This window comes from Hyalella azteca, unplaced genomic scaffold, assembly GCF_000764305.2.
Source record: "Hyalella azteca isolate HAZT.00-mixed unplaced genomic scaffold, Hazt_2.0.2 contig3273, whole genome shotgun sequence".
NCBI classification, from domain to species: Eukaryota; Metazoa; Arthropoda; class Malacostraca; order Amphipoda; family Hyalellidae; genus Hyalella; species Hyalella azteca.
The window spans coordinates 162,016-187,039 of record NW_025933525.1 but is presented as its reverse complement, the minus strand read 5'-3'; the positions used below and the strand labels follow the sequence as shown (position 1 = coordinate 187,039).

At 38.3% G+C, this 25,024-nt stretch overlaps 3 protein-coding genes across 3 annotated transcripts; 2 read left to right on the top strand and 1 right to left on the bottom strand.

Moving 5' to 3' along the window:
- Positions 1 to 203: 203 nt before the first annotated feature.
- LOC108678324 lies at positions 204 to 6,491 on the bottom strand. The gene is made up of 5 exons (XM_018166706.2): positions 6,293 to 6,491; positions 5,881 to 6,019; positions 5,197 to 5,394; positions 1,355 to 4,884; positions 204 to 1,198 (listed from the first exon to the last, which is right to left on the bottom strand). The coding sequence occupies exons 1-5, from the start codon at positions 6,395 to 6,397 to the stop codon at positions 707 to 709; spliced, it is 4,464 nt and encodes a 1,487-aa protein (XP_018022195.1). The 5' UTR covers positions 6,398 to 6,491; the 3' UTR covers positions 204 to 706.
- Positions 6,492 to 9,698: 3,207 nt separating this feature from the next.
- On the top strand, positions 9,699 to 13,667 carry LOC108678312. Its single transcript, XM_018166692.2, has 3 exons — positions 9,699 to 10,029; positions 10,362 to 10,600; positions 11,364 to 13,667. The coding sequence occupies exons 1-3, from the start codon at positions 9,826 to 9,828 to the stop codon at positions 12,499 to 12,501; spliced, it is 1,581 nt and encodes a 526-aa protein (XP_018022181.1). The 5' UTR covers positions 9,699 to 9,825; the 3' UTR covers positions 12,502 to 13,667.
- Positions 13,668 to 14,506: 839 nt separating this feature from the next.
- LOC108678319 lies at positions 14,507 to 21,769 on the top strand. The gene is made up of 3 exons (XM_018166697.2): positions 14,507 to 15,138; positions 19,666 to 19,958; positions 20,868 to 21,769. Exons 2-3 carry the CDS (start codon positions 19,666 to 19,668, stop codon positions 21,301 to 21,303), a joined length of 729 nt encoding a protein of 242 aa, XP_018022186.1. The 5' UTR covers positions 14,507 to 15,138; the 3' UTR covers positions 21,304 to 21,769.
- Positions 21,770 to 25,024: the final 3,255 nt, after the last annotated feature.

Genomic DNA, 25,024 nt, shown 5'->3' with positions numbered 1-25,024 from the left:
TAAATACTGCTAAAAAATACTTAAATGAAACGAAGTTGTCTATCAGAACCTTAAAGGTCATGAAATTTTTCCTCAACGTAAATCAATTCTAAGATTCTAAGCAAATCATTTTACTCAACATAGATCACTTCACTCAACATAGATCACTTCACTCAACATAGATCACTTCACTCAACATAGATCACTTCACTCAACATTCAACGTAAATCACTTCTAAGATTCGAAGTAAATCACTTCACTCAACGTAGATCACTTCACTCAACATAGATCACTTCACTCAACATAGATCACTTCACTCAACATAGATCACTTCACTCAACATAGATCACTTCACTCAACATAGATCACGTCACTCAACACTTCAATAAACGTAAATCAGTTCACTTTAGAAGCTAAGAATCAGAAAATAATTTCAAGCAACAAATATTCGATCATAGAGAATTTACCTGTTCTTCAGATAAACGTGACAACGAACGTAAATAAAAACGCGATGCTCTAACCTACAGAAAACGTTGCTAATATAGAGCAATCGTCGAGATCATTTGAGAGGGACTGTAAGATTTTTCGTATAAAAGATTAACTCTAACGGAGTAATATGAATAGATGAACTAAACTGGTGTTTATTCTGCATTGCTGATAGGCAAAATACTACAGCAACCGATGAATGTTCCAGAATCGCAATTTGAGATAATTTCAAGCTTGTATTTTACGAATTTTCATCGCTGGACGAAGAATTCAAAGCAATAATCCTTTTTCTATTCTTAGCATTATTCTTCCCTAAAGGGCGTGGCACCATCAACGAGTCTTCAACATCACCACCCAGCAATTGCGTTTCGTACTCCACGCAATCGTTCGGGACAACGAAAGTGTCGTCCTCTTCGGCATAGCTGTCGTCATCACCGTCATCATATGCATAAGGCTGACTGCATACTGCGGATCTAGACAAGCGTAATTCACCGCGTGGATCCAATTTTCGTTTGGATTTGACGGCAGGGCTTCGAACGGAACGAAGATATACCGCACGCATGTCGGTACCAGCGACCTGACTGCACTGGATATCGTCATCAACGAAACTTTTGTCGTACGCAGATTCGTCGACCGCCTCTTCATCCTCATCGCTGCTGACGACCACATGGCTGTCTCGGGACACATCTGCCTCGGTGTTCACGAAGATGAGAGGTCGACGCTTCGCTTTCAGCTGAAAGAGATACATATTTGTTCGTGAGGATAATATTGTTTTAAATTCAAAGTGAGTATAAAGTTGCTCCTATAATAATGTACAGATTTATTCAGGTAATATGTTTCGTAAAGTGTACAGAAACTGTAACATAATATGGGGAATGAGAAATCTCGCCTTTTTCTGCACTCCAATTTCTTGTTTCTCCTGCTTCACACCAAAACGCCTTGGAGGAGCTCGAGCACAAAAATCGAACTCATCGCTTCCGTCGCTGGCGCAAGAAGACTTTGAGACCGCTGAGTGGTCTTTGTCAAGGAGAGACATAGACGATGTTTCAGTGACAGAAGAATCGTTACTGCGCGACGAGGAAGAGTTCGTTTTCCGGCGATCTTGGCCGGGTGAAGTTGAAACATTGTCAGTGGAAGAGTCCGAGTCGATGATATTGCCAGGCCTGGTAGAGCGAGCCCGGCGAACCTGCAGCAGTGACACATCTGGTACGTCTTCATGCAGTGTTAGATCAAAAGTAACCCGCGTTACTTTTTTCACGGAAGTGATCGCAGCCTCGGAAGATATAGGTTTATTAATAGAAGTTTTTTGCTCATCATTCATTCCAGATAAATTAATTCTTTTAACCATGGAACATTCGTTTGCAGATGCTGGTGATTGTTTCCTTTTTTCATTTTCATGAAGCACTGGTCGTACCTCATTTCTTGAATAATCGCTTAATTCAATATCATGAGTTTCAATAGTGTGAGATATTTCACTCGTGTTACTGGCAGGTATCAAATTCATTTCGATGCTATCAGATGAAGGAGCAGATCTTCTTAAAGCTAGTTTTCTCCTGGCATTAGGCAATATTTTACCAGACTTCCTCTGTGTATTAGATGACCGTGGGCCATGAGATAATACTGGACTCCTGCTTTCCAAAGCGACACCATCGGTTAACATGTCATCGTCTGGAGCTTCCAAAACATCTAGTTTATTCGTTGAAGGAGCCTTTGTTTGGCTCTCAATTTCTTGATTGATTGAAGATTTCATATTTTTTAATGGAGACACGTTTTCATCTCTGGTCTTTATCCGAGAGAAGCTAACATGTTTGGAAGTAGATGCTATCGCAGTTGCTACTCCTTCTAGAGAAAAGTCTTGAACTTGCCATTCTGGGAGCTCCGAAACTTCATTCTCGATACGTTCATTGTGTTTTCTGTTATTTAACCTAGACCATCTGGACGATTTCAGCGTGCGTTCAGAATTAAATAACGTTTCAGGTGCAAAGCGAACTTCTGTCTCATGAAATGATGGCTCTTCTTCATCATCAAATATATCAAATGACAGGTTCATATTTAAATTACTAGCTTTAGGACTAACACATGAATAACTTGAGTTCGCGGTACTTTTACCGGTTGATTTCAAAGAAGAGGCTTGAGTACGACCCGCTAGAATATTTTCGACATTTTTTATTCTTTCGCTATTTTTTCGTAAGGTCTCTTCATCAAATTTCGTGAGCACGTCTGAACAGCCAACCTTTCCCTGATTCTCATCAGTGACAGTCATCTTATCCTCAGTGTACGATGCATCACATCCACGACTCACGGTAGTTATTTCTGAAACTAACTGAATTTCGGAGTCGTTGTTGGCACCTTTTTGTTCCATATTTTTTCGATGCGGAGAACATTCCGGAAGAGAAGCTACACTGCTCTCATTGATCAAATTGGCAGCTTGGGTCATGCTCAAGAGGTCTGTGGTAGAATTACATGAGCGGGGAGAAAGAGGTTCCTTCCGCAACCGGAAATCAGACGTTGTCATGATTTTAGATCGTGTTTCACCGCTCTTACACACGCGTACACGAGAAGAGTTGACAATGTTCCTTGTATGCCCATCAACGTGCCTAGCTTCTTTGTCCACGGATCGTATCGATGAGACAGCCGTCTGATTAAACATAGAATCAACTTCTTCGTCAAAAAATTCGGAGTACTTCGAAGTCACAGCATCTGAGCGGCTGAAGGACCTTGCACAATCAAAATTATTGGAGGAATTTGATAGAAAATTGCAGTTTCTCTGGAGAGGGACGTCGTTCTCACATCCAATAGCAGAAACGTCCGAATCCGCTAGTAAATCTGCGATTCCTAGATCAAACTTGACGAAAGGAACTGCATGGGACACAGAAGAAGTGGACGAATTGAGACATTTTCCTTGAGATTTACCGCAAGATTGATTTGACGCAGATAACTTAACTCGGTCTGGAGTGGCGACATTATTTTTTGGAACCTTCCAGGTCAGTGGAGATTTATGCGCGTCTATTCTCTGCGCATCTTTAAAGTGATCATGAATAGGTGGCGAGTAACAAAAATTTCTCACAGGCGTCACCTTTTCATTATTTAGATCAACGGCGTAACGTACACTGGCAGTGGAGACGACTTTACTGACGTTACTAATTTCCTTTTTCGATGAATAAGGTTTTAATAATTTGGAATCCTTATGATTTTTCAATTCTGGTTTTGATTTCTCTGATAACTCAGATGGGAAAAGCAAGTGACTATTCTTGTTGTGGTTGTCAGTCGTTGATCTGTTATCTGGAAGGCTATCACTCACTCCATGTTCTGATGTATCTTCGTCGCCTGAATGGATCACACTGAGGCCGTCAGAGAAAAGGCATTTGGCAGACTTGCGGAACTTGGTCAATTTTCTCGGTCTGGATGACGAGAAAACCGGTGAAGTAGAATCATTAGCTTGATATGCTTCTGAATTATTACTAAATAGAGATTTTTTGATAGAGCTCAAAGGACAATCAGGTGCCAAGCGATTCGGTTGAAATTCTGCGTCAGCCAATAAACTTTTTTGAAGCCCAAAGCCACTGGTAGTAGAGATCTTGCGAGAATTTTCAACTAGAGGAGTTGATGATGCTAATCCTGGAGGACGCAACTGTTTAATTTTTGGAGTGGCGTCTGTTGGCTCTTGTACTCGAGTTTGAGCAAGAAATTCTTTGTTTGAATCAATATTTGCGACTGAGACGCGCAATGATTTTGTCAATCGATTTGCATTAGGTGAAATACTTGGTGACAAGTTTGTGCAGGAGTTTACATTTTTGGCTTTTTCTACATAAATATTATCATTTCTCAATTCGTTGCCTTTGTCCCTCAACTTAGGGAATAAATTTGTAAGTGATCTTATATCATTATTTGCAGAAATGAAGGATGCAAGTTTTTCCATTGACTGCATATGTTTCATATCCAATTTCTCCAGATACTGGAGTGAGTTTGAAGAAATACTTTCATAGTCCAATGTATTATCAATATGAGGAGGAGTTAGAAGACTTTCATTGTCTGACCAGAGACCAATAAAATAATTTTGATTGCCACTATCATCACATTCATCATCACTCGTGGATGGTGAATCAATAATGAAAACTTCTTGCTGCTCATTGGTATTAACACTGCTCTCATGAACAAGTGTGTCTCTGTGTCCTCCATCAAATTTATTATCCCGTTGATTTTCAGCCTGAAAACAATCACTGACAACACCACACATTTTGTCCTGACTATTCTTCATATCATTGAAGTGTTCCATGATACTCCGCTGACGACTCATCCTGGCGTCATCACCAGCAACTTGTGTTGCCTTTTTCTTCCTCCTGCCCTTCGATTTGATTTCCTGACGAGTCTTTGTCTTAGGAGCATGATCTTGGATTGCTTTGCTTTCAGGGTCAGAATCTGTATGAAATGATATCAATGAATAATTAGTGCAAAATTATAATTTGAGCAATGAACAAACGATCATTAAAAATTATGTGCCAGAATCACTAGAAATTTAAATGAAAATTACAAAATATTGCTAAACTCACAATTCCAGCAATAAATTACAAACTGACTAAAACAAATGATGTGTTTTTAACCTTAGCCATTCCCAATGTGACGGGAGGATAAACAAGATAGAATGAGAAGTTGTTATCTCTAACAAAATTGGATCATAGTTGCTTCATTGACTAAATCATAAAATATTTGAGAAATTAGAAAAAATTTTACCTTGAAACTCAGCAATAGCATCAGCAGTTGGTAGAGGTGGAACGCAGGCAGGATCAACAAGCCTCGAGTCAATGATATTAGTGAGGGAAACAAGCTGGTGGCATCGAGGGCCAGGAAGGAGAGTACATGAACGTTGTGTGCTTGACTGCCATGGCTGATACTCCCAAAATGAAATGCATCCTTCCCCATCTGTTTTATCTGAACAAAATAAGATATAAAAATTCCATGTCTATACATAAGTTAGCCATCATAAACATCATTTATACATCATCATCAACTGCAGAAACAAATTAATCTACTGGAGAACATGAAGCTTGCCAGAATACGGTTAATGGTACTTGCCATACAAATCTATCAAACATGAGACATGAGTGTAATGAGACATCAACAGTGCCCTTTATGTGTAGGTATATAGAATTTTAAGCAATAGGTAACACATCAATAATAGCACCTAAAGTAAAAGAACACACATAACAATGAGTTATTTTGAGTGATGCAATCAAATGTACATCAAATTACTCGAAATCTTCTAAATAATAGAGTGAGTAGTAAGTAATTGCCAAAATATATAGGATGCACAACTTATAACACATTTCTCTTAATTATGGTTAAGTAAAAACATTCACTTTGTTCCTAACTTCCTGATGGATAACGTTGCTAAAGAGTACCTACTTATATATATACCTGTATTTTGATGGCTCAACAGAGATGGTGATTTTAGCTTCTTAGCAACTTTTCCAGCTGATAGTGAGAGATGTTGCTCACGCCATAGATTCTCCGAGGGAGTGAGGATGCTGCAGCCATAACCATCCTTCAGCAGCAACTAGAAACATATGTTAACATCATGTTACATTCATGACTAGTGCATATGATGCAAGAGATCATAAAAGAGATTTAAATGATTTGGGGACAATCTCAAAGAAATCCTGAAAATCAATTGACAGCAAAGCAAAATATAATTGGGGCCCTTTTTGATGCTGTGTAATGAGCAAGAGAACTACCAGTAATACTAAAAGCTTGTTGCTTTGATAACATGTCAACCACCATCTTGCCCAGACAGACATAATTTTGACAAGCATCTTGCAATTTTACTCACCTTCTGGCGAGTATTTGATGTCCCAAACAGAGACTTGTGGGCAGTTTGTGGCGCACTTCTTGTTTTTTTGAGATTAACTGTAACTTGATATGATTTACCTTCCATAACTGACCTTTGAAAATAATAATACAGCAAAAAATTTCAAATTTAAATTATTTTCAGCAAGCATCTAGTCAATTACCTGAATTATGGATTCAGATACACCTGTGGGATAGACTCAAGTTTATCAGGTATAGGTACACAGTTTTAGAGTGTATGTATAGCAAAGCTCTCATTGTCAATCACTCAAGCAGCTAGATACAAGAATTAACTCATTGAATCAAAATGGTATAGCATCTTCCATATTACACCATTGGCCTGTTTGGCCATGCTCAAAAAGATACACCATCAAATGGGGTAATAAGGGACAGTTTTGAGCATTTTTCATTGATAACTTTTTACCTAGAAACATTTCATAAACAAGTTTAGGCTCATTTATAGCTCTTTGCAAGGGCTATCACATGGCATCTTAAAAAAAATTCCATATGCTATTCATAAGATGCCAGACGCAAAATAAAAACGTCCCGAATCAATCCTGGGAAGGAGATAATCCAGGACACTTGATATATAACTAAATTGCAAAACATCTGAAGCATGCAGAGTATATATACTCATCTATTACTAACAGTAATCTGAAGTCCTCCTTTTTCTTTGTAAATGATGTAGAAGTAGAATAAATGACAATTTCTATGATTTTTACTTGTTTTTCCTCTATTGATATGACATTACCATATCCATATATTATAGCAAGTGTCAACTGAACATGTAATAAAGCAGTCTGACCGCTCTAATGTGACCAAAACTATGCAATCAAAAAAACGTTGTTTACATTTTTTGCGGGAACTCATTGCAACTGATTTCCGGACAAGCTTCGCTGCATCGTATTCCATCCAACGCACCGGAAACCTTACTTTTTTTCTAAATAGTTGGCCGAAGACTGAGAAATATATTAAATGCAAGAATTTCAATCTAAATGTGTCGGCTGCTTGCTGAAGATCTTCTGAAGGCGAAAATTTGGCTACTGAAGCGTCGCCAAAGATCTTGCAATATTCATCCACTCTCTGCACAGTGGACCACAGCTGGGCCGCCTGGGCGATCATCAAGGACATGTTTTGGGTAGACTTGTTGTTATTAAGCAGTGCAGGATATTTTGGCAGGAGCGTTGAATTACTGCTGATTCCGCCATCAGTGAGGAAGTTGAAAATTTTATGAAATGACATGTTTGCAAAGTGCAAACTGCAATTTTTTTCAATCAAACAAAAATGCATGACATTAGAGCAGCGAGATTTCACACCTACTAAAATTCTATGATATTAAAGCCACAATATTTCAGAAAAAAGTAGGACTTTTCCAACCCTGGTATAGGATAGGTATGAGCATAACAAAGTCTAAACTAGAAAATTGGATAGAAACCCCGTTAGGATGAGTGAAAAATGTCTATCCTTTGGGACAATTTTATTCAATCCTATAGTGAGAGTCTTATGCTTTATCATTTTATGAAAATAATCCAGGTCACCCGCAATCCAGGCCAACCCCGCCCAAGGTGTCTGGAGTGGAAAATTGGGCAAGAGCCACCTGTGAATTGGACAAAAATGCCTGTGAATCTGGCCAATTTCATGCAATCCTGCAGCCTTTAGACAATTTCTCCAGTGTGAAATAAGAAATAATACCCATTTCCTCCTGCTATTTTTTTTTTTAAATTACCTGAGAGACAATTGTGTTTACCAAAAGTTGAAACTTCTGCCTGAGTGAATGAATAACTAAAGATTTTTGGTTTCACTGTCACTTTCACATTAGCATCAAACATGGTGGCAATCCATAGGTTATTCAAAAGAACCTGTTCTTATGTCATTTTGAACCGATCAACGCTTCTTTACGGACCGATCGTAAAACACCTTCACCGGCAAAAGCTTTTGCACTTCTGAAGAAAGTCAGCTGACAGCTACACCTGTCTCTTATACACATCTAGATGTGTATAAGAGACAGTATATCAACTTCGAAACTGTACATATTTTAAAATTTAGTTGTTATGAGACCATAACTGAGAAAATGTTGCTCAATGGGTTAGTCCAGTCGTAAATGAGACTTTCGTTATTCCCTTCCTACCCCCCCCCGCTGAGCCGGACCGGTCGATGCTCTTGCAAACGCATAAGTCCTCACAATAATTCCCTGCCACCATGGGCCATCAAAATAGTTGTCTTTAGTAGATCTTGCCACGACTCACGAGGGAGAAAGCCAGTCGTGTTGGTAAAACTATTTAATTTACAAATAGTGAGATATTACTTTGGAAATTAAAAATTCGAATGCAAATAACAATACGAAAAGAGATTTTGAATGTTTGAGAGCGCAAGACCGTACACGTGCTTTCGCAATGAACGCAACTGCCTTTCGGCTACTCCTGCCCCTGGTGAAGAATAACTTAGCAAATTGTTTCCGCAATATGAACTAAAATACTTAAGGGAAGTATTAATTGATTATTAAGATATAAAAAATCTATAGGCGTCGATTAATGTCTCATATATTTAACCATTTACATAGAAAATCTGGTATAATTCGAAAAAGTGAAATTTTTACTAGAATATGAAATCAATACATTCAATTTTCACTTTCATAATACTGAGAATTATTTTGGGTTTCCGATCATTTCATTTACTGAAAATATTTAGGAGAAAAGCAAGAATTGCCCGGAATAATTTCCAAATTTCCAGCGTTGTTGAGTCATTGCACTCAAATCTAATATGGATAATAAAATTTAATACGTGAACTTTTCAATCTTGATTGGTACTCATAAGGTACTGATTGTTGTCTCAGAAGAAACCCAATTCAATATGCCGATTATTGAGCAATATCTACTAGCATATAATCGGCAAATAAAATTCCAATCGACCGCTAATACTTAATTACGTCTAACACTTAAAAATCAACTGACGTGGACTAAAAGAAATAAAAGCTTTTCAAAACAACTGATTCCGCGACGATTCATAAATCTCAGCAAGCGCATCCGTGCCATCAGAGTTGGCACCCACTTCTCAAGTGGGCATCGGATATATCTGGCATATAGCCACCATCATCTGCTCACCGGCCTGCTGCCAGCTTTTGAGCTTCAGTGCAGACTTGCAATCATCTGTGGTAGTAGAAGTTTATGAACTTGTATAATTATGAAGTTAGTTTAATGTTAGCAGAGCGTGGTTACTACAGACTTTAGTTACAATGAGTCCCTAGAATTGACGTGCAAATGCTGAACTTCATTCAAGTCAGAGAATTGTCATTTAAGTAGTTACTGTTTTAATTCACTAAATTTACACCTTTATTAGATGGTTTACATGTATTGAACTGGTAAACTAAAAGTGAATTTTTTTCAGGGACCTTATACTTTACATTTTTTAGACAGAGCTCAAATAATTTCTTAAATCTTCAAACTTGAATTTGACTTTCCGTTTCGTATTTTATGTAAATTTCAAATTAAATGTTTAGAAATTTAATAGAAAGGCCCAATGATGCCACCCCACAAGGCTGTGCACAGTTTACGAAGGCTAGCGAACGACAGGGTATTGTACACGGTGTGCGGGGTGATCCTTGAAGAACTCTTCTTCGGGGAGCAGGGGCAGTGGGAGCAGCTGGGACACCCCGTGCTCACCCCCAGACTGCAAGTCTTCAGAGATGTGCTTTGTAACGCCTTGGTGCCGAAACTGCTGCAGGTGAAGACTTGAAACTCCGGGCAAAAAGATTCATTTTGGTAAACCAAAATGCTCGATAAGATGAACCAATTATCTTGAAAATGATTTCTACTTGATTGTTCGCATTATTGCGCAGAATTATTTCAATATTTAAAAATCCTTTGCAAAAAAAAAAACAATTTGGCCTATTCAAGATATTAGAAAAAGTGAACCAAAAACTCTGAAAAATATCAATGCTTCATTATTCATATTATTGCCCCGAACAAATTTAAATCCATTTCATCTAAATCCACGACTATTGATATCGAAATGATTTTTAAAATGTATATTAATATCCAATATTCCCACTACAGGAGCTTCTAAATACAATTTTGGAGCGCAATGAGGCAGTTGAAGCGACCGTGCGGTTCACGGCAGTGCAGTTGCTGCTGGTGCCCGGCGTGACGAAGCTTGCGGTTGGCCACTTCCCTGAACCGTTCTACGCCCCCATCCTCTCAGCCATCGCAGAGAGCGCTGCTCAGCTACAAACTCTCGACCTCCGGGGCGTTTGGGTCAGGGAAATGCACAAGTTCTACCTCTGTAAAGTTATTAGGTGAGGAAACGATCATCGTTGTTTCTGTGAGACAATTACAGGGGGGGAGACAATTTTTGTAATTGTTTTTTTTTTGTAATTGTTTTTGTGAAACAATTGCAGGGGTTGGACAAAATAAGGGAAACACATAACACTTCGACATCATAAAACTTGAACACGTTTCAAAGAATAAAAACTTGACATATTTAATGTTTTTTGTTTTATTTTTGATGTATTTTTGCTGCTAATTGAAAGCTTGTGCTTTCAAAGATGTGACGCGAAGTCACAGACAGACAGACAGACGGACGGACAGACGGACAGACATGACGAGCACATTAGCGCCTTTTTTCCATAAATTAGAAAATGCGCTAAAAAGGTAGAAGAGGGTTAAACTGGGTTTAGCCTGAAGAGGGTTAGAGTGGGTTCAGCTGAAGAATGGATTAAAATTATTTTGGAAACAATTCACAATTTTTACGAATCAATACCTCGGAGAGTTGAGGCTGTAATTGCCGCAATAGGTGGACCTACACCTTAATAAAATACATTTTTTATATTGCCCTTATTTTGTACAACCCCTGTATGTGGCTAATATATAGGTCTAGAGGTATAAGATATTTATTTATTCAGATATGACATAAAATTCCTCCTGACGCACCTTTCTTTGCACCTTTTTATTCCGTTCCTTTGCACGGAAATTCCTTTGCACCTTTATTTCCGTTTACTCTCTCTAACTGATCTTCCACAATTGATTTCCGTACACTTCAATTTTTATTGAATTTTTCAGGCGCATCCATACCATCCGACACTTGACACTTCGTTACACAAGTGACGACGAAATCTTGGCGATCGTTGGGAAGCACTGCCCTCAGCTCGAGACTCTGGACATTTCTGGATCAGAGAACATCTCTGAGTCCGGCATCAGGAGTCTATACGAGAAGCGCATTAACGATGTTTTTAAAGGCTTTAATGACTGTGCAAAGACACTTAAAGTTGTAGACATCGGTGGACCTGGAGCCCAGCATTTACCTGTGAGTCAAGTCAGTCTGCTATTAAGGTTTTTGCCCAATTTGAACAGTTTGGGGGCATTCGAAAGAACTGGTGCTGCAGTCGAAATACTTTTTGAAGAAGATCCTACTTTGCGATTTAATCTAATTTATTTGCATGACCTATACACGACCAAACAGAGAATGGAGATAATAGTCAAAGCATGCCCAAAAATTCAAGGAATGTATTTAGACTGTCCCAAGGCATCGGCAGTGCACATAATCCACTTGAACAAAGAAATGAGAAATTTAAGGGTCCATAAATGCAGATGGAGTGATTTGGAACTCACGCTCCTCAATTTTCATTCACGTCTACGAACTTTATACATGTCGACTATCTTTGGAACAGTCAACATTTTATCTTTGTCTAAATACTGTCCGAACTTGACAAGAATTGAGCTGCACGGAGTAACGCTCATCAGTTCAGTTCCAGACTCGCCCGATCCACAAACTTATCGTATATTTCCTGAATTAAGAGAGCTTCTGATTTACCGGACGCCAGTATCACCATTATTGATGGGTACGTTTATGAAGAGCAGCGAAGTATTGGAACACCTGTCGTTTGGTGAATGTAACCAGATCACTGACGAAGACTTGAAAGACCACTTAAACTCGAGTACTTTAGAACATTTAACACAGCTTTGGTTTGGTCAAGCCCAGCAGCTATCTCTGCCAAGCTTGCAACTTATCATCGATAAATGCCCGCTTGTCACCAGCATTGGGAATTTGGCGGCATGGGCGCTGAATTCGGCTGAGATCGTTTTTATGAAAATGCAACTCGAGTTGAGCAACACGGACCTCACCCTCCATGACTACGGTTCCTTGGAACAGGGAGAAGGATTCATAATCCTCCTCCAAGAAGAGGACCATGAAGAGTAATAAATGTCACGGTTTCCGCATGAAAGTTGTCGTAAACAGGCAATCATTTTAATAAGGAGTTTCTCCTAGTCACACCCTTCTTTTTAAGATTCATATAAGAATTAGAATAAATTTGCAAGGGGAATTAATAATGCATTAAAAATATACTATACAATTGACGCGATAATGCAATGGACGACTCCAGGTAATAAACGCAAGTAAGACATTTTTGAACGAATAAATATTAAGATACAGCGAAAAACAAATTTGATATGTTATTGCATTGTGTTATCCCATTTATTGTGCTGTTATTTGGACATTTATATTAATATCGGAGGAATTTTGGTTCGTACTGAACAAATTTTCCAAAATATAATTATTAATATTATCATTACTTTCCCTTACACCCTCCCCGCCTACAATCTTCTTCATTCTCCCTAAATTCAATGAATATTTCATTCCACTCTCAGTGCTGCCTGGTCAAAAAAATTGCACTTCATTCATTACCCGTTCTCTCACACATAACACTCACCACATCATACAGTATCAGTCGCTAAATCTTTAGTATTTCTCTCTCATTTAAATCAAACTTCGTCATCAGGCTTTGCACAGCTTCCTTCACTCATTCTCGCATGAATCATACATCTTTTTTCCGGGCATTCCACCTGAATGCACATCTATACACACTTGAGGCATTTGCAATCACATTGAACATTAGATCCGCTTTCCAATAACCACCATACATGCATTCATACCTGGGCATCTCTTTCATCTAATATAGTTTAGGCTATCCTTTCCTATCATTCATAGCTTCCATACTCTTAAGCCTAATACATTAAAGCTCTTTTCTATTTATCTCTTCAATTTTTTCACATCCCCCTTTATTCCTGAAGCACTCTAGCTGTCCCGTCTTTGTCCATTTCACACTTTAATCAGAGTGCCATCAGGCGCTTTTTCAGCGCCCATGTCTCACGGAACTCACCCTTTCACTCAGAAAAAATGGGGTCATGTTGTCCGAATAGTGACACGCTTTTCTGCAGGTAGCATTGATACACGTTTATGTCGGGCCATACTGGGTCAGAATGACCCACGCAATGGCAGAAAAAGCCCCACGTGCCCAACGTTCATCAACCATTAAATCCAGTCGTAATTATGTATCCTTAAACCCGATTTATCTCTGTCAGTCTGCAAAATGTGAATACTTAAAATCGTTGAATTTTCAATCGTCTTATGCATTGAGTTTTTTTTACTATTATATAAGTGACTCGAAGCGAGAAGAAATGTTGTCGCATGGATGTGTTCCAACGCTGTTTCTTTAGTTTATAGCCGTGGCCCCTGGTGTTGGTTCTTGTTTCTTGTTCATCTCTTCCATTCTTTCACATCCCCCTCTATTCCTCATGCACTCTAGCTGTCCGTCAGTGTCCATTAAACACTTTAATCGGAGTTGCATCAGACGCTTTTTTAGCGCCCATGTCTCACGAAACTCACCCTTTCACTCAGAAAAAAGGGGTCATGTTGTCCAAATAGTGACACGCTTTTCTGCAGGTAGCACTGATACACATTTATGTCGAGCCATACTGGGTCAGAATGACCCACGCAACGGCGCAGTTATCGATGTCTGCGTGGTGGCCTCATTGAAGTATACACGCATACTCATGGTTCATACAAGGTCCCAGAAGGATTACTAGAATTTGAAACAAGAACCAACACCAAGGGCCACGGCTACAAACTTAAAAAACAGCGTTGGAACACATCCATGCGACAACATTTCTTCTCGCGCTTCGAGTCACCGACATGAGGAACAGCCTCCCTGATAGCATCGTTGACGCTCCGAGTATGAACGCCTTCAAGAACAGACTAGACGAAGCTATGCACGAGCATATGTTCAGTCTTAAAATGCCTAGCACCTTACGGACCAGGCAATAAGTCCAGCAGCTATCTCAATCAATCGTCAGTTATGGAAAGATCGGGTTCCAAAGGCCGGATCCTTTGTGAATAAAGTCACGAAAAGTACAAGAATCGGCAACAGGCCATGGGCCTATTTCTTCAGTGCCGACACTTCTATTCTATTCTAATGGCAAAAAAGCCCCACGTGCCCAAATTTCATCATCCATTCAATCCAGTCGTTATTATATATCCTCAAAGCCGATCTATTTTTGTCGGTCTGTAAAATTTTAATACTTAAAATCGTTGAATTTGCAATCGTCTTATGCATTGAGTTTTTTTTTACTATTATATATAACAGAGTGTTGCTTTGAATCTATCAAAGGATCGAGCGCTCCTATCGTGCATTTAATTTTAAATCATGAACAGATTTGAATAATTCACATTAACGTCAAATGGAGCCAAATAACAAGTCGAATTCAGCCTAAAATTAAATGGTAGCATGAATTCCTTTGCCGTATATTGTCGGGAACAGAAATGAGACGTGCAAAGTCTACCGCCGTGCGAGTGTAGGCAATAGTTCGTCTTAGGTCGAGACGGTCAGTGTCAGTCGCACCTGTGCAGGCATTAAGAGAGGGTCAGCGACGTTTGCCCACAAGAAATCGGTTGCTCTTCAGAAAAGACAGAAGAAATCTCCAGAGATATTCTAAATTTTAATGAATTTGAGACTTTTCAAGCTTGCAAATACTCAGTAATCTTCCACTTTATAAGAAAGTAAGTGTATACATATAAGACAAATATTTTTATAAATTATAATCGAGCATAATCTCATAAATAGATTGAGTAATTTCATCTATCATTGAATAGAATCTGTACAGAATGTATAAATTGAAAGTAATGAATTATTTTTAAGGCATTTGTTAACTACAAATGGTCTAACGTGGATTAATAGCAACAAATTTCTGCAATTTAACTTTCAACAAAAACTAATGGACAGAGAAATTGTACATAAATATATCAAATTGAAACATTAATCCTAAACCTAATGATGATTAAAATAATATATTATGCATAAATATTAATACAACTATAATTGCCTCAAAACTAAACTTCTCATGATTTTCCTTAATGTCCCTATAATGAAATGCTACTGGTTTCCTCTAAGATTCAAATTGGTTGTTGTTCAATTGTTAAGATTTGAAGTGGTGGCTAAAGAACTGATGTTTATTTTATTTATTTCTACGCTCGATCACAAAAATTGTATGTACCTAAGACGCAAAATTTACCTTAACGGCGACGCCCATGATGGTGAGTAAAATGCAGGATTTATGTGTGTATTGTAACCAAAATTCGCAAAACGGCTAAAAACGGCCATAGTGCTAACACCGGCTAGTCAACTGCGTCCTAAAAATCGCATCGACCAAGCCGCAGCAAAAACTTTGAGATTTACACTCGAGAAAAGGAATGACTTGAAAAAAAACGTACGTCGACGAGGAACTTCCGTGCTAAACCGCATTGTTCACAGAACTCCTCAGGGATGTTTACTTTACTTGTGAGTCAAGAACAAAGCTTGTCCCGTGGGCTGATACATGCCAATCATGGAGCGGGAAATATTTTCGGAGGCCAAATCATTCCTGAGAAAGTCAATGCAGAGAAATCGTAAAAAACTCATTGTATTGAACGTTAACTCCGAAATTGTGACATTTTGTAATTTATGAGTCAGAATGTGTGATAAATTAATTAATTTCACGTCTGGTCTAATCCGCGATATAATTAAGCGAGGTATTTTAATCGAATAGAAACACCTTAAGACGAAATTTAACTTATAGAGGTCTTATATGACTGATTAAGAGCATTGTATGCCTAAACGGAAAGAATTAGAATTTGATAAGCAATATTGCAATCGAACACCATAATATTTTTAGGACGCTTGAATTGTGAACAAGTTTACCATTTTTCATAGTAGAATTTATGTTACCGTTATTTGTCCCCAATAAATATTTTAAACGATTCCCCTAATTACGTTTTAAATTTATTATAGTCGAATACGGTCATCGTAACCGAATTGCCTTGTATATGAAACAAGAATTAGACAGACATAATTAAAGTCAAATGGTAAAGTATCGCTGGAGCACCCATTTATCGTATTGATACGACAGATTTAACGGTAAAGAAGCGGTAAAATATCGATGGGGCTTCCGTTTACCGCATTAATACGAGAAATTTGACGACAAAGAAGCGGCCAAGTATCGATTGAGCATCGGTTTATCTATTAATACGATGGATTTAAGAACAAAGAAACGGTAAATTATCGATAAAGCATCCTTTTATCGTATTAGTACGATAGATTTTACGACAGTGCAACGGTTTCGTGGGACGTGAGCCCTGAGGTAGTCGCTGCAGGCTCCGCAACACAGGCCAGGGGCGCATTCCTCCGCAGTGTACCTCGAGTTGCTCGGCTAAAAACATCGTACAAATTAACGGCTCACTAATAAAGGCACTAATTTCGCACGTTGAAAGATACGCAGAAATTCATAGAGCGTAGCAGTTCTTGCGGAAATCGGTTTTATATTATTCCGCACCAAGAATATTCATATAATTAAAATTTTTGAGAATAGAACTCAATGGTCTAAGTAAAATTCGGCGAGATGAGCGATTAGAACTGAGAAAAATAGCAGGAACAAACATGTTTTTGTAAAGCAGTAAGCTGTGTTGATGAAATAAATAACACCGTAAATATTTTAAGTGAATGGTTGAATGTATCTTTCATATAACAAGTTCGATAGTGACCTTCCAGACCTTCATATCATTCGATATCAAACCTTCAATGAATATCGAACTTGTACAATTATAAATGATCCTCGAACTTTCGTCAAGATTTTCTTGCAACGAATCAGCGAAAATGGAGTCTTGAAAAACACCTGACATTGCCATCGCTGGTCGGCTCAATTCCAGAGATGCCACCGGATGAAAAATTGGCACAGGATCACCTATTAGCCGATGAGACTCTGAACATGAAAAGAGGCAATTAAACCTGTTACCATCCATATTTGGTCTGGTCCCGAACTTCGTACAGGAGCAGTTGTTGCTCAGCAACATCTGGTAAGATGAGCAGGCATCCGTCTGCCTCGTACTCGGTGACCTGGGCCTATACTTCCAAAAAAAGTTAAGAGATCGTAAGTTCATCAGCCAATCATTGACGGCCTTTCAAGCAAAATCCACCAATCATAGACAAGAAAATAGAGCGTAAGTATTTACGTTCACTTTGCGAGTTTTGAAAGTATGGCCCCTGTATACTAAGTGTATAGTATATATGCTATTATATAGAGAAGCGATTTCGGTTTTCTCGAGATCTTTTATGAACTTGCATATGTATGTTGAACGAACCGTGCAGCTTATCAATATTTTCAGATGTTACCAATTTTACGAAAAACCTGACTAATGTTACATTTAATTTCTTTTACAATGAGAAGCATACCTCACCAAAAAAACCTGACAAGTATTCTCAGTGAAACGATTTCATATAGATCAGAAACTAATTTTTAGGAACAGCGTCACCACAACTAGACTGTGTCGAGCATCGTCCAAAGTAAAAAATTGCGTGGATCTGCTAAAATGTCAATGGAATATAAAGTCGGAAAAAGTTTACTTCTGAAATTAAAATTTCAAAACGGCTCACTCAAATTAGAGTTGCGCCATACCAATGGTCACCGTTGCATTTAGCCGCTGGCCCCGTAGCAGCACTCCGATGTCGACCGCATTCCCAATACAGCTCAACACGTTGACTTCGAAGTGGTACATATGCACACCACGAAATGTATTTCTCCAGGAAGTAGTGATACATAATTCGGGGTCGCCAGATGGCTAAAAACGGCCAAGTCCGCGAAAAAAGGCCAAAAAGGCCTATAACTCATTATGTACTAGTATATTTGTAGGTTCCGGTGTAGAAATTCAATTTCTTGCTTTTGAAGATTTTAAATTTAATTAGGAAGTATCCCTTAGCCGGCCAGCGTAGTTGAAGAAAATAAATCGCGGAATTTATCCGAAAAAGATCGTCTGGAAACCGTGTTTCATAATAATACAAAAAATGAAATAATGGTACAAGATGAAGCAATCGGAGTCAACGTTTTATGGGGAAGACACACAATATTTTCAAAGAAAAAAATAACTCTACCGACCANGGGGAAGACAAACAATATTTTCAAAGAAAAAAATAATTCTACCGACCATGATACGCATGCGCGTCACTAAGCACAGTTCTCTAATCTAATCAACGTTCGACATGCATCTCTCGCTACGAGCGGCATATACCACAGACCGCATTATATAGATTAAAATTCATCAAATTACATGTTTGTTTCAAGCTATGCTATATGATTATTTGATAAAAATGTTTTCGAAACCTCAACGCCTTTTAAGTAGTTATCTTCTCATTTCTCAATACTTTTCCACCGCTGCTAGCCGCAAGCGTTGATTATTGCCATGGAAATTGGGGTTAAATAGCGTTTCCATGAGTTTCTCCATAAACCTTCAATTTTATGGATAACACTGCATACATACATGTCTCTTTAAAACTTATACGTGTCTGTCGTTAAAAGTCGAATTGCCTGTGGTCCACTATTAATAATTTAGCTTAATTTTCAAGTGCTTAGCAGCTCTACGTTTCGTTTCGAGCTCAACGTAAACCGCCTGCATGTTTGTTCCCTCAGACACTCCCATCAGTCCTTCCTCGCATGCAACCACGCACTTGGTCCCATTAAAGCTGTTCATTTAAACGCTTCTGTGCGGCTTCCATTGTCCACCTTGCGAAGCCACTAACGACACAAGAGGCCTCAGGAGCCAATAATGCGCTTCTTGATTATCGCAAGCAACGTTCATAAATGCCTGGCCAGACAGCGCTCGCTATATTTGACTGAGTTACGGCCTACATGTGAACGTGAGAGGCCGCCTTAAATTCGTTCAAGAAGTCGTGTGAGATTTCTTGTACACCAGCAACGTTTTCTTTTGCGCCCTTAATATATCATGAAGTGATGGAGAAATTTATGTCACGTACAAAATAATTTTCAGGAGCGAGCATGAAGCAAACAACAGGAGAATCGATAGCGTTAACCCACCCATTCAGTATCTCTTACTATTTACAATTTTAACTTGGCGGCCACGTTTATGACTAAAATAACCAATACTACACCGCGTACTGAATGAGATTGGCAGTAAATAGAATCAGAATTTTTCCGTCATCTCATAATTGATCTTTTATTGTCGAACCCAGCCTTCAGATATTACGTACAATATTCTTAACAGATGGCAATGCGTCCAGCTTTCCCGGCGTTGCTCCTGTTGTCAACTTTGGCACTTGGGACTTCAAGCGGCCAGCCTCTCGAGTCCGTCGACCTCATGTCCCTGATTTCTCTGGTGGCTCCGCGTTACTCCCGAGCTTCCCCTGCACACTTCCACACACAACCTCTGAACCTCAGCTACACGACACTGACCGTGCCTGTCGTGCACACGGTCACTGCCGTGCACTATCACACGTGCACTGCCGTGCGCCCCGGCACGCCGCCATGCGCACAGTCTCATGGTCCTCTCGTCGTCACGTGAGTCGCATGCTTAAATTTTTTGTCGTAGCAGTGAAAATAATTTCAGTATTAGTTTATGGATGGTAGATTCGTTTTCTAGGACTTGGAGCATGCATTTCGATGCCCATAATATCATCTGCCCTTACAAATAGCACGAGTGAAGGCATACCATTTCTAACGCTTATGAATAATAATCGTTCGACAATGAAGTTGTACATCAATTGAAACATATCTGTCTCATTGAATTGAGAGATGATTTCCGTCTTAAACAATATATATGAATAGATAGTTTTTCCTCCAATTTTTGCTCCCTTTTGTGCGCCAATATTACCTCCCAAAAATCATATACTCTTCAAAATTCGAAACTAATTTTTCATCACGTTCTGATGACGTTAACTTGATTCAAATACTTAATTAGCTACAACACACATTAGCCTTCCTTTCCCGCGAAGGAGAGACGGATGCATCTGCATTGTGATAGCAAGGAAATACCTCATTAAAAGTTTAGGCAAGAGTCGATGAACTCCCCATTGTACTTTCATGAACCCCATTCACGAAAGAAATTCTGGGAATTTTGAACTCTCCCTAGTCATCGCCGTACTAAGATCCAGTCAAATTCTCACATATCGGCTAAAATTCTTTGCTTTAGATAAGATTTAGCAAGTAAAGAAGTTCGAGATTACGATGAAAATCGCATCATCAAGGTTTTAATACAATCATGCTCTTTGTTATAATAGAGCTAATGTCCATAGCAACCATGTTACATCAGATTATATATATTAATAATTGAAGCGGCGGAGATTTTCAGAGATAAGAACTATACAGAGGGCGGCGCTTGATTCTATTGATCCGTAATTAAGTTTAAGAAATGAGTGTATTGCAAGCCTATTATTAGGCACTATTACTAACTTAGAACGCAATTTGCAGAGCCACGTCCATGGAAATTGGTTCGGCCATCGTTACTCCACTAATGTCGTCCGTACCGGCACAGGCAGTGACCGGTGTCCAAGAAACTTCAAACTTCATTCAAAAGCCCTTAAAACTGATACAGTCTCTAAATGAAAACAGCGACGTAGTCGAAGATCATCACGCCGAAGCTGTGAATGATGTCCAGCTACAGCAACTTGAGGAAAACAATGAAGATGCGCAAGATAAGAGTATTTCAGGGAACACAGAAGCCGTAAACCAAGCATCCCGCACCGCTCGCTTGTTCTCCGGACTTTCCATGATCGTTTTGACAAGGTCCGTGTTTGAAACTCAGACATCCACGGTTACTGTCACGGACAGCCTTACTACTGTGGCGATCACATACGGAGGTTGTGTGCCCTCTGATGCGTTCAGCACTGTCACTTGCCAACCTTAATTAAGCTTTATTAATATAACCATTATTATTAAAGATCAATATTAGGAGCTGGGCACAAGGCATTCATTGTGGGTTATAATTATTATAAAGTCAGTTTATAGGTGTTATGTATTCTTCTCTCGTTATTTATAAAGCAAGTTACCTCAGGGCATATTGTATACATAAAGAGAACAATTGATTTAAATTTTAAAAATGTACACTACACGTAACGCCAACTCACCACTTCAATGATTAAAGTTTTGATGGTATATTGTATCTGTAATTGGAAGATATGAGTACATTAACTAATCAGCTGTTCGAGTTAAACATACGTAATATGTACGACCCGGGAGACATTTGATTGTTTAGTTGCGAAACGATTGACTTGTTTTATACAGAATTATAAGATAAAATATTGCGCCGAACTTGTGTTAATGTACGCGTTAAAATATTAAAATACTCCAAAATAAATACACTATAAATACGAGCATGTTATCGGACCTTCATGTTTACCGTGTGCGTAAAATGAGATTGTTAATAAGGTTGAATTAGATGTAAGATTTCAAAGATCACAAAAGTTAGTAATGTACAATACCTTATCTAATGAACAAACTTGATTCATAGGCGATACTCAGCCCAAAACCGGTCGCCACCTATAGTTGTTTTCAGTTCTAAAATCACTTGTTTGCTTAAATCGCAAGTTAACTAGGAATTTCAAAGCAAAAACAATACCCCAAAAATTCACCATATCTTTATAAGAGAAAACGTTATAGTCGTTTCTCTTATAAAGATATGGTAAATTTTTGTGGTATTGTTTTTGCTTTGAAATTCCTGTTTTCAGTTCCATATGATCCTTCTCGATCATCCTGTTGTGCATCCTGTGTTGCCAAGACACATCCCTAGATTTAATTATGTGTTGCATAAAGCAACTTTAATTAGAGCCTCTTAAGAAGACACCGTCCATTGTGTCGTCGCTATACCGGAAGATTGACTCATTCGTTGCCGCAGTTTCAAGGCTATGTCGAGCGACAGCGTTGAGCGGTCGCGATACTTAACACTTATAATAAAAGCTTTTGCAATCATCATAAGTTTAACTATTGAGGTGAATTCAAAGTGCGCTAATTTTAAGTTAATGCGCTAATTTTAAAATTAGCGCAAAGTGCGCTAATTTTAAACTAATTTTCAGTTCCAGTAAGAAATCTGATTTTTTATTGCATCTTCAACGATTATTTCGAAAACAATAGAAAATTGCGATTCTATAATGTTTGGACAGTTTTTAACATGAAAAAAATTCATTCACTTATTTCGAACGATTTCAATAATATATATGAATTGAAATTTAAATGTAAAATTATGATTCATGAAATGAGATCGAAATTTTGTAAGCATGTCATACATAACGTGTATGTATGACTAATATGCTAATCGTAATATGTGTATTATAGATAACATACATTAGGTCACTGCATGGCGCAGATCATGAATGAATTTCGAGATTATCATTCGTAAACAACTGAAGTAAATGAGTGACAATTTCCATGCATAAATTTGGATACAAATATGCAAAATTAAACAAAATCAGGAGGTAAATGCACTTTTTATCTACGAATACGTAAAATAACTAATTGACCTCAAAGGGATCAACGCGAAAAAATATACTTTTTGGGAACATGACAAAATCGTTATGTTAATAGTGCTGATAGTGCAGAATTCTTATAGCTTGTTTAGTTTTTGAACCCGCAACTTGCTGCTCAATCTTGGACTCTGAACGGTAACCATTAGGCCAACCAGGTTACAGTGCTGCGAAAAAGATGGACTAGACTGGCTGCACGAGTTGCGCATTCACAAGGTCACAGTCGAAAATGTCATGTCAGACAACAACAGCGAATTCTTATCAACCTTGAGCTCAATGCAATCAATAATCATGTCAAGTGAAAGAGAAACAATATATTAAGGAGGCGCCTCAGGATATCAGGATGTCCCTGATGTTAGGAAATTCTTACCCGCGACATAATGTTTGTCGAGTGGAGAACATGTTTCGGTGAGTCGCAGCAAGAGTACGAGAAAGAATTTTCTATATCCTAACCTGGGCCTATACTTTCAAAAAAAAGTTAAGAGATCGTAAGTTCATTAGCCAATCATTGACGGCCTTTCAAGCAAAATCCGCCAATCATAGACAAGAAAATAGAGCGTAAGTACTTACGTTCACTTAGCGAGTTTTGAAAGTATGGCCCCTGATCTGTTTCTCCGTTACCGACATTCATTCTGATTAATACTAGTGGGACTCCTAGTAAATTGGTTGCTGGTAGACCAGCATGTTGGGAAAGAGCTCTGTATCACGAGATGTCTTTACGACGAAATCATATTACGCGACGGCAAGAGGGCTGACATTGCAACCGACTTTCAATTTATGCAATACGCTGCATTTAGTAAAGCATTGCATTAATTTGTTGTGATAAATATTGAAAGGCTAGAAGTTATTGCACAACGGGCTGACCAACTTTCACTTCATAAAATTTCACAATTATGCGATGCCATAGTACGTGTATTCTATGATTGAAAAATGATTTGGACGAGCAATCAAGTTCACCGTCGAAAAGAGCTAAAATTCTACCTCCATCATCATAATTACAATTAATATGAGTATGAAGAATTAAGTCACAGTTTCTTTTTGAATTTGTATGGATTATAGTGCAATGTTTGCAGTAGATTAGCAGCACTCAATTATTTTCATCTTTTTACTACAGTATAAGGTGCCACATTAATCGTATTTTGCTTAACACCATTGTTGTAAACATCTATACGTTGATACATATGCAAATAAAAGCCATACATTTTATGATACCCTCCATTACCCTCGAAATAATGATAAATTAACAAGAGAGATTTACTCCCAGTAGGGGATAATGTTGAGGTGGTATTGCCTTGATATTATGTCAAGAAATTTTTACCTAAAAACATGAAGAATGTAAAATAGGAACTTAAATATTAGCAATAATTTTGCTAAATGCATTGGAGTCACTCATGTAGTAACCTTTTATCGGTCTTCGGAACGAGTTTGCTGCAATTACCTAAAGCTGAACGACTGATCATTATGTCTCTTAAGAAACAGATGAAAAATATTTTCAAGAAGATATGCAATGAAAAGACATACGGAGTTTCAATGCTAAATTATCAATAATGGTAGGAAATTAAATAAGCAACGTTCTAAGTCTCAAGCAGACTTTAATGATTTTAGAAATAAAGGCCTATCAATCTCTAATGTTTCTCAGCCCCATGATTCCTTGAAATTAAACTACATTTCGAGTAGCCCGAATAACCAAATTTAAACAAACTGTTATATGTATTTGTATTCGCACATATGGATAAATTCTTATCATAACGGCATCAACAAACTGAATTACAAGTCTCTCAACAGAATTATAATGTTCATATCCCAACCAGTCAGCAACCCACTCCACCGGAGCCACCCAGATGTGTGATTCAAATAGCGGACCGCGATACAAGGCATAAGGCGGTTCAAGTTGTCGCTTCCATTCGTATGCCAACCGCCGTAGAGATTGGCGGTAGAAAAGCTTACTCCGGTCCATGGATGTAGAGGTTTTTCAGAAGTGCATTGTTTTCAAGAGCTTGAAAGGGAATAGTTACACGAGTGGTAAAATTATTGCTGAGATTTATGATTTTACAAGGAAGTATAATAACTGAGCTTCTTGGTTGATCTACAGGCGGCGAATTAATTATT